This window comes from Gorilla gorilla, chromosome 7 (genome assembly GCF_029281585.2).
Source record: "Gorilla gorilla gorilla isolate KB3781 chromosome 7, NHGRI_mGorGor1-v2.1_pri, whole genome shotgun sequence".
Lineage (NCBI taxonomy): Eukaryota > Metazoa > Chordata > Mammalia > Primates > Hominidae > Gorilla > Gorilla gorilla.
The window spans coordinates 113,336,571-113,347,301 of record NC_073231.2 but is presented as its reverse complement, the minus strand read 5'-3'; the positions used below and the strand labels follow the sequence as shown (position 1 = coordinate 113,347,301).

The following is a 10,731-nucleotide window of genomic DNA, read 5'->3' as shown; positions in this document are numbered from 1 at the left end:
CCTCTCTAGCTCCAGTCCTCCAGTTCTAGATCTTTTCCTGAGTCTCTTAATCCCTTCCCTCCTTTCTTAGGTAGAGCAAATTAATTCAGTCTCAGCGGTTTCCACCTTGCATATCTATAGTTTAAAACCAACTTAACAGGCTGAGCCTGGTGGCTTACGCCTGTAATCCCAGCAGTTGGGGAGGCCGAGGCTGGTGGTTTGCTTGAGTCCAGGAATTTGAGACCAGCCTGGGGAACATGGTGAAACTCCATCTCTACAAAATAATACAAAAATTAGCCGGGTACGATGGTGCATGCCTGTAGTCCCAGTTACTAGGGAGGCTGAGGTGGAAGGATCACTTGAGCCTCAGAGGCAGAGGCTACAGTGAGCTGAGATCATGCCACTGCACTCCAGCCTGGGTGACAGAGCGAGACCCTGTCTCAAAAATAAAATTAAACCTACTTAACAAACAAGATACCTAACAATTACCAGAAATTTCAATCATCAAAAGACAGAGGAATATTTATATAATAATTTTTATTTTCCTCACTTATCTATATGCCTCCTGTCCTCATCCCACTTGCTGCAGTGTTTCCAGCTTTTTGTAGCATCCTCCCAGTTATTCTGGGAGTTCTAAATGGATATTTTGCATGTACTCATGAAGTGCCTTCAGTTACCAGATGATATCCTCCATCTTCTTCTGTTTTTGGTTTTGTCCCCTGTGATATTTCCATCTGTTGTGGATACCTTTGCTGCCTACATAGTTGAGTGAAGGCGTCTTGGCTCTGCTTCCAGGAGCTACAGCCAAGTGCCCTCCCTCCTTTTAGATAGAGCTGCCACTTCTATAGGCCTGATGATAGTCTTGATCCCTAAAAGTGCCTAAGCAGAGTCATAGAATATGGCACCCTTGGTGTGGTGAATCACATTGTGTTCAGAACACAAAGTAGGAGAATACTTTCCCGCCCCTTTTTCCCCTATAAATGGTTGTATAAATACCAGAGGACTATTTCCTTGAATCTCATTGCCTGGTGGTATTTTTGAGAAATAAATACTATTTTTTTCATATATTTTGATTTTATTGTAGAGCAGGAGTGATGATCAAGATATCTAACAGATGACATGGCATAGGACCAACCATTTAGAATATTTCTAAAGTATAATCCGATTAATCAGATTGGCTGTTGGTAAGCATATCTTACCATACTGGTGCATCCTGATTTAATATTATCCCTGTTTTGGAAGATCATAACATGAATCTGTGAAAGCCCTGGGTTTCAGAGGAAAGGGACCTCTGAAGGGGGAAGTCACCATGTTGTTCTTGTTCCCTAAATTCTAAGAAATATTTTCTCAATACTGAAGTATTGTCATAAACAATATAGCTCAGTGGGAAATGAATGTGAGCCTCACAGTTAGATGGATTGAGGATCAAATTCCTGTTCTGCCTCCTAAGAGATCATAGATCCTGGGCGATTAATCTCTATGGCTCCACATTTCTCATCAGCAAAATGGGAATAATAATATATAATATTACATAATTATGGGGGTTCTGTAAACATTAGATGAGAAAATTATTTGTTAAGCATTAAATAATACTATGAATTATTATTGTACTTTGCTCTTGTGTCTAACTCATTCTTTAGAATAAGTTTGGCTTTATCCTCAGTTCTTCATGCCTAGGGATTCTAGGCAAACTCACCCAACAAATGCAATGAATGTGGCCAGTCATGTAGTAACCAGATAGAGAGTCAGGAAGTTGCATCAATTGAGTCATTAATCAGCTCATTCATTTATTTGCTTATTCTTTCATTCCTTCAGACAAAGTGCATAGTGAATGTTGAGAAATCAATGATGACAAAGAGAAGATCACTTTAGCAGCTCACAGCAAAAGGAAGAGACAGATTTAAAAAAGGCAACAATTAGCAAGCAACGTGAGCAGTGCAGTTTTGGAGACATGAGGAGAAGGTTATTGAAATTTAACACAGAGAGCACTTATTGGACCTGGAGAAATTAAGAAAGCTTTACCAAAGAATTATCAAAGACTGGTTCTTAGGATAGATTTAGGCACATTAAGTTCTGGTATAAATGGCTCTTGGTCCCTTTGGAAATTTCAGACTGAGTGGGACATTTACTAGGACTCTTTGTAAATATGAGATCAGAATCTTAAAGCCTACACTTCCTTATTCCAGAGCTCTAATAAAACACAAAGCTTTTGGGTTCAAGCTACCACAGAATTCAATTGAACAGAATTGTTTAGTTCTTTAGAAATATTTTACCCTTCATGGAGGTGTGGTAGATGAATTTTAATTGGCTTGCTCTTATTACTCGCTTATTATTATTATTATTATTATTATTATTATTATTATTATTTAGAAAGGGTCTCACTCTGTCATCCAGGCTGGAGTGCAGTGGCAATCATGGCTCACTGCAGCCTCAACCCCCCGGGCTCAAGCGATTCTCCCACCTCAGCTTCCTGAGTAGCTGGGACCACAGGTCCTGGGCGTGCAACCACACCTGGCTAATTTTTATTTTATTTTAGCTTGGGTAGAGACAGGGAGGGTCACCCTATGCTGCCCAGGCTGTACTCAAAATCCTAGTCTCCAACCATCCTCCCACTTCGGCCTCCCAAAATGCTGGGATTACAGGCATGAGCCACTGCACCCAGCCCTACTCCCTAAATTTTAATGCATCCTGAATTGTGCCCCATTTCTGAATAATCAGCAACACACAACAGTGTTGCTGTTGCTTAGATGCATGATCCCAAAGACATATTATCTTTAGTGTGTCAGGATCCTTAAATGTACCTACAGTCTCCTTAACTGGAGTTCCAAAAACACTGGAGTCAATTCTGCACATCCTTGTGTTTTCTAATTACTTAAAATTCATCTTCAGACATTTTGTTTCAGAATGACACTAATACTTCCAGTGTTATGGTTTAAGGTTGATTTTGTCTTTCTGCAAAAGAAATAAATTAGTCTCTACATTTTTCTCTGTCTCTTTGTCCCTCGACCCCTCCTTTTTTATTTGCATTTCAGGCTTCTCTTTCTTAGTTGTCTACTTTTCCCTCAGGAAATTGTTCATTCCTGCTTTTCATTTGTTCTAATTGTGAAAATTCACATGGATAAGGACACAGAGACTTACACAGACACACACGTGGAGGAACAGATTTTTAACAGTCTCGGCTATTTAAAAACACAGGAGCACTTTAATAGAAACCTCACCACTCATCCATTAGTCTTCTGCCAATTTTCTGCTGTATTTAGTTCTTCGCAAAACACTTCTAGGTGTCGGGTTTGGACTCTCTTCTTTTCATGGATAATTTTCAAATCAAGCATTATTGGAAAGCGTTCTTAGACAACCTGCATTTTGCCAGTGCACTGCATCTTTGTGGCTGTGCATAGGTTACCTGTCACTGTGTGTGTGCGTGTGTGCGTGTGCGTGCGCACGCGTGTGCTGGAAAAGGCCTGAATCACTTTGGAGAGATACTCTGGTTTTAACAGTGCTTTTTCTTCTAGGTACGTCACTTCTCCTGGTTTAGGACTGTAAATCAATGCAGCTGGAGCGCTTTTGAAATTGCTTTCATTCCTTGCAGAGATTTCCAAAAGCAGGCTGGCCTGGTGGTTTGAAACAGGCTCTGAGTCAGTTTGCCTGAGTTCACATACTGGCGCCATCACTTGCCAGCTCTGTGAATTACATCCTGTTAGCCTTTCTGTGACTCAGTTTTCCCATTGATAAAATGGGGTTAAACATAATATCCGTGATCTTAGGTTTGTTGGAATGATTAAGTGAGATAGTGTGTAAGGAGTGCTTCGCCTGGAAAACAGTAAGGTCTTAATGCATGCCATTATTATTGTTGCACAGGAGTGATACATGACTCAATGAGGAGACACGCAAAAGTTCAAGAGGCTGCAAAAGTGGTTCAAATATTTTATTGCTGTGTTTGGCATAACTTGCTTCCATATCTGTCCAATCAGAAATTTGTTATTTGGTGTGGAAAGGACTGATGAATCTCGGCAAGGTTTCTTTCTCCAAGTAAATCGCATTTGTTCTGGAATTTGTTTTGACCTCTCCTCTAACTTCTCCCTAAATGCCCGTCTCTAACCACTACGGACCTTCACCCACTGCCCTGTTCTTGTTCCAGGACATGGGAGATGACAGCTGTGGCTTCTGTTTTTACACCATGACTGCAGTTGCCTAAAAGCCCTCCCAGTTCCTAATGAAAATCCCAACTCATAATTCAGGTTTTCTGCATCTAGTAAAGATCTCAAAGCCATTCCCTAAATTCTACAATTATTGCCTGTTTATGTTTAGGGGTCCCTTTGTTCAAATGTTTATACGCTGCCTTTGGGAAATCATCTTCTGATAATTTTTCTTTCTTCCTTCACAGAAGCACAGAGATGTCTCCTGTACAGCCCATTGCTGGCTGTTAGCACACCTGATATATGCTTGTTCTCACATAGTATGTCTGTGCAGCCACAGGAGGTTTTTATGTGGAACTTCCACACCAGTGTTAAAGACAGCCATAGCCACCAAAGAGATCCTTGTAAAATACAGGATTAGGATATACCACAGGAATTAATAATTCTCAAGCCACTGCTTTAAATTGTAGCCACATTGTTTTTGTAGGGAAGTTGCTCAATTTATATACACAGAACATGAAGGGTTGCATTCTGATCAGGACACCAGTTTCATTTAAGACCCCTATACCAAAAGGTACTTAGATAACCCTCTTTAATATGCACATACTATATTGCTTTGTGCAACATATTGCTTTGAGCAACAAATGATGCTAATTTTCTTGCTAATTTGATCCTCTCTGATTATTTTCTTCAACTCCTAAAAGTCTAAGTGAATACAATGAAAGAATACCATCTGTAAAAATTGTTTTTTAATGTATTTTTCCTCAGAGTCAAGAATACATGTTTTTTAAAGACATTTAATAATGATATGGATTTATCATTCTCTATCAAAAATAATTTCATTGGACATTATGCCAGTTTTCTTCTTAGGGTCCCTCGACTAAATAGTAACTTTAAAAACATACTGCTAGTTTGCTATATTTTAGTAGGTCAGCATGCACACCAAAAGTGTATTAAGGTGGACTGCTCTATTTATTGATTTGCCATGAATCTGCTAAAGGCTCAAGGCAATTGTCTGCGGAAGGGGGCGGGAGGGCCATACATGATCGAGGTCATGCGCATCTAGCCAATTTGTAAGACGATCCCGCCGCCCTAAGCCATCAGCAATCCTTAGTATAGGGGCACACTCATGCATTCCTGTCAAGTCATCTTGTGAAAGGCTGCCTGCTTCCAGCTTGGCTTGGATGTGCAACCTTAATAAAACTCACTGAGGTCTGGGAGAAAATAGCAGATCTGCAGCAGATAGGGTAGAGGAAAGGGTCTAGAATATGTACACGCAGCTGACTCAGGCAGGCTCCATGCTGAACGGTCACACAGAGAGGAAACAATAAATCTCAGCTACTATGCAATAAATATCTCAAGTTTTAACGAAGAAAAACATCATTGCAGTGAAATAAAAAAATTTTAAAATTTTAGAACAAAGCTAACAAATGGCTAGTTTTGTATGATTCTTCTTCAAACGCTTTCTTTGAGGGGGAAAGAGTCAAACAAACAAACAGTTTTACCTGAAATAAAGAACTAGTTTTAGAGGTCAGAAGAAAGGAGCAAGTTTTGCGAGAGGCACGGAAGGAGAGTGCTGGCAGTACAATGACAGTTTTCCTTTCCTTTGCTTTCCTCGCTGCCATTCTGACTCACATAGGGTGCAGCAATCAGCGCCGAAGTCCAGAAAACAGTGGGAGAAGATATAACCGGATTCAACATGGGCAATGTGCCTACACTTTCATTCTTCCAGAACACGATGGGAACTGTCGTGAGAGTACGACAGACCAGTACAACACAAACGCTTTGCAGAGAGATGCTCCACACGTGGAACCGGATTTCTCTTCCCAGAAACTTCAACATCTGGAACATGTGATGGAAAATTATACTCAGTGGCTGCAAAAAGTAAGTGATTGCTTTCAGTTTCTAATAGCACGGAGCTTTTTCCGTTCTTGCACAGCAGCTAACTTAAAGTTCCTTAGGGGAGCATTTGTGTATTTACCTTTTGCTCCAGGGGGGCAGTGTTTGCAATAGCAAGACGGCTGTCTGGGTTTGGCTTCCTGGGTAAGCCAAGGTTTGGGGGCTTGCGCAAACCTATGAATGTGTGGGGGCACCCCGTTTGTGGATCTAGCCCTGGTAAATTTTATGACATTTTTGGTTTCTCTTTTCTAAAGTTCAGCATTAAGGGTCTCTCTGTCAAAACCCTACCTTAAGAAAGTATGTACCTCTTAAGCAAGTTGGTGAAAAATAAATAATAATGACAATACTAATTAATAAGATCAAATCGATTTTGCACCAGAAAATTTTGTGCCGCTGGGGTGGCAAATCATCACAAAGTATTTGTTTTTTTTAACCTTTATAAAAATTAACATGAAGTGAGAGTAAATATAAAATATGATATTTGGTTGGAGAAATTGTATATTTATGTAAAGGGAACTGTTAATTTCAGCAAGTGGTAGAATAGTAGAGGACTGATTTCTGTTAAATATTTTTTTCTTCTGTCCTTGAGAAAAAAAATTAAAAAGATACATTGTAATGTTAACTGCCGGAAAGGGGTTGCTCGCTCACGATGAGGGCATGCTGGCTGTTGAGGAAGACAGGCACCTGCAGATATGGGCTGAACGCAGCATGTGGTCTTCTATATTCCTGAAATACCTCCTTTCTCAGGGCATTGTAGTTAGAGACAGTACCTGGCGAATTTAAGTATCCATGTTATTTGATGAATGTTAATGTTGAGTATGAATGTAATCTCAATTTATAGAAATCAAATCGAATAGTTTATCCAGTTATTTATCTACAAACCATTTAAGTTTTTGTTGAAGATAAGCCTATTAAATTATGAACACACTTCTGCAATTCATTCTATCTTTGCACTCTGTTTAATAATAGGCAGCCGAGAATAAGTATATTCAACTGACTATGCCACTAGAAGGGAGGCAATGTCTCAATTTGTGAAAAGCTTCTCTCCCTTGTTAATGGATTCACTTGGTACATATAGATAGGTATGCAGTCAAGCTTCTTTAAGTTAGTCTGTTAACCGAGCAATCCCTTTAAAAAGATAAAAGATAGGGAAAGGACAAATGCTCTATTTTGTTCCTGTGTGGTCACGCTCGCTTAGGTCACTGCCTGCTGAATCATGCCAAGTAATAGTTATTCTACTTTTGTCCACTAGGGACTGAACTAAGATCACTGTTATTTTATTTGACACATTAACTGGAACTTAGTAGTTCTACAGTTTCCAAAGCTGATATTGTAATCTTTCTATTACAGACTATAGGACTGTAATAGGCAATCAGTAGGTAGGCAGAAGAATAAAAAGCAAACAGAACTCTCAGTTTTTTTACAATTGTAGCTGAAATTTTAGGCACTACTTTCAGTAGTAGTTTATAATAGGATGTTTGTATTTTTCTTTGGTAAAATTTATTTCGATTGTAAACAAATGATTTTGGTTGAACAGCTTGTTATTATTCTTCAGTACACCATCCGTATAGTTTTTAGTGAGAATTCAATCATTATATATTAGTCTGGATTCTTTGAGGGAACGGGAAGGAAAATTTAGTCCCAAGTTATCCTGAATGATCTATTCTACCAAAAACGTAATGTTTTGTTTGCTTAAAGCGTATAATCAAAATAGTGATTCAAACATAGTAATGCATATTTCTTGTTGCTATGCAATTAGTCAGCAGTGACAGGGTAAACACATAATTCTGCTGGGCTTAAATTATGCACGTGTTTCATATGTTAATTTATTTTGCAAAATAAATTTGATTCTTGTTCGCATTGTTCTTGGTCAATGATTATGGGATAGCTTTCAGATTATAGCCAAGAATAACTATTAAAATGTTCTTTGGTTACATTGACCCTTTCAAGTGTAAAAATCAAGCTGAATATATGCTGAAAACGTCCCTATTGGTATGAGTCAGAGCAATGTGGCTTGACTATTGTCAGTTTAAATTTGCATATCTTTTGTCATTGTCAATGTGATTGGTTGGAGGATCAAGAAACCAAAAAATGCATTCAGCAAAGAACTTGCTAAAGGCTTTCATAAGTTTCCCTTAATTAGGAGTTTTCTTCACTCCAAGTTCTAAACTTCATGTGATATTTTTATTCTGATAATTGAAATGGAAATCTTTTTACTGTAACCATTTGGTATGCTCAGTACTGCAATGTGTATTACCTCTATTTTGATTCCAAGTAGTTGCCATAGAAAGAAGCAACACCCTGCAGAAACTGAGGCTATCAGTGTATGTAGGTGAAATTAATTTATCCATTTATTTGGCAAAATAATTAATCAAAGCATAGTGATTATTATGCAGCTCATGGCATCGCTATCAGGAAAGGTTTCGAGGCAGAATAGATGTGTTATCAACGCTAAATGAAGCTATATGATAATTATGTTAATCCATCCCCTTCCATGGAGGGAAACCTCCTTCCTCAACTTTTCTGGTCTTGCAACTGAATAGGATGAGAAGCAAGGCATGCAAGGGGGCACATGATTTGTGGGTCACCATAAATACTGGAACTGTTATGGCACTGCTTTCTTGATGTGATGGATTTAATTCAAAGAAATCAACTTTCCATAATCACTTGTCGATTAAAATGAGGTAGGTTGATAGCATTATTGTGGCATCTCAGACCAGGAAGAGTGGTGTGAATAATATGCCTAACATCGTAGTTTTATTTTGTGAAACACCTGGGTGTGTTTCTGGTTTGATCTCTTCTGTAATACAGCTCTTTTTGGAATTATTAGCAAGTCATAGTAAATACCTGAGAGTGACCAGCTCTTAGATAAGTAATGATAAATACAGCTGGCCTCTGTGTCTTTGTCACTTTCTTATGATCTCTCCCTACCTCTCTATGACAGTGAAACATTTAGCCCACATCCTGTACTTTATGAACTATTGTTTTCTGTCTCCCACATCTCAAAAAGTTCACAAAGATGTACATTTAAAATATTTAGATTTAAATATGTATAATGTCCTAAGATTTGGCGAATCCTTAGAAGATCTGTTTTGCTTTTGCCAAATGATGTCTTTTTTTGTTAAAAGTTTAAATAAATTGAGTCAATAATGCCTTGTAACAGAAAACAATAGTCTATTTGCTATAAGTATTTTACACTAGCTAAAATTGATGACTATTAATGGAAAATATAATTATGAATTGCCATCCAGAATATTTTAAGAAATACAAGGATTTTACTGCACTATTTAGCTGTTTTTCTATTGACAACATTTTTTGGTTAAGGATGTCCCCTATTTGCATATTGTATTCTTTTCTTCAGAGTTAAGATTTGAAATGCTATTACCCAAAACACATTGATGATGACGATTTTTTTAAACCCATATGTTACATATATATTAATCCCTGTTAATATCCATTAGAATGTGACCTCCATGAGGCCAGTAACCTTGTGTGTTTGTCCAATGTCATAACCTCAGTGCCCGGAAGAGTATATAACATATTTATAACAGATATACAATAAATATGTGTTAAATGAAAAAATGAATGCATTATCTATTGCATTCTGCACTTTACTGTCTACTGTCAGTATTTTATTCAAGGTATACACCTTACCTCTTCAATAGATTGTAAGTTGTCCTATAGGCAAGGACTATAACCTACGGTTATTTTTGTCCTAATACTCGTTAAAACAATATTGGGTCCAGAGTAGGTGGTTATTAATTATTCAAATTATATTTAACCAGTAATCTAGAATCTCAAAAACTTCTCTAGTCACTCCAATTCATCTTCTTAATTATTCTTTAAGGGTCAGCTCTGTTGCCAGTTTCTCCAGGAAATCTACCGACACTCCAGTTACCCTCCCAGGCTGAGTTCTCAAATGTCATCACAGTACATTGACTGTATCATGTTAACGCTGTAGTTCAAAGTTGTTGTGGTGGTTGTTTTAATTGTTTGTTTCTAGGCTTGTTTTCCCACCTAGACTGTGAGTTCCTCAAGTGTAGTAAATGTCGCTTATCCATTTTTATACCTCTGAACATGTTCATTAAGGGTCTGGATTAATTTTTTGTTATCGTAATAATCAGTTTTTAAGAAATCAAGTGCTCAAGTGTATAGTGGTAACTATAAAATAGTGAAAATTAAGGGACCTTGTAACTACTTTAAGATGCTAAAGTTTGCTTAAATGTTAGCACTAGGCTACTTGAGGGTCAGCTAGATATTCCTTTGTACAATAATGTTTTGTACTTCTATAAGCACAAGAACTTAGTATTTCTTGTTCAGTACAGTAGGGAGCCATTTACTGCATACATCTGTATAATATGTATATATCTGTATACTATGTGCACATGAGAACTTAATTATAATAATATGCATCTGTATAATATGTGCACATGAGAACTTAATTATATTAATATACATCTGTATAATATGTGCACATGAGAACTTAATTCTCACTGGTATATTATTGTTTTGGTGGCCGGTGGTGGCTGTGCAACAGTCAGAGAGAATGCTCTTGTGTTTTATTTTCACATTTGTGGGAACTTCCTAAATGTGTGAAACGGGTAGACATTGGCCGGGCGTGGTGGCTCACACCTGTAATCCCAGCACTTTGGGAGGCCAAGGCGGGCAGATCACCTGAGGTGAAGAGTTCGAGACCAGCCTGGCCAACATGGCGAAA

General features: G+C 38.0%; 1 protein-coding gene across 2 annotated transcripts in view; it reads left to right on the top strand.

Annotated features, from left to right (window-relative positions):
• Window positions 1–5,219: 5,219 nt before the first annotated feature.
• Window positions 5,220–10,731, top strand: part of ANGPT1 (angiopoietin 1) — a 254,245-nt gene continuing 248,733 nt past the window's right edge. Inside the window, exon 1 of one of the 2 annotated variants that reach the window (XM_019032972.4) lies at window positions 5,220–5,999. In XM_019032972.4, the coding sequence (XP_018888517.1) occupies window positions 5,703–5,999 (297 nt within the window). In that variant the 5' untranslated portion in view covers window positions 5,220–5,702. The remainder of the gene's footprint in view (window positions 6,000–10,731) is intronic. The other variant, XM_004047428.5, reaches the window with a different exon arrangement.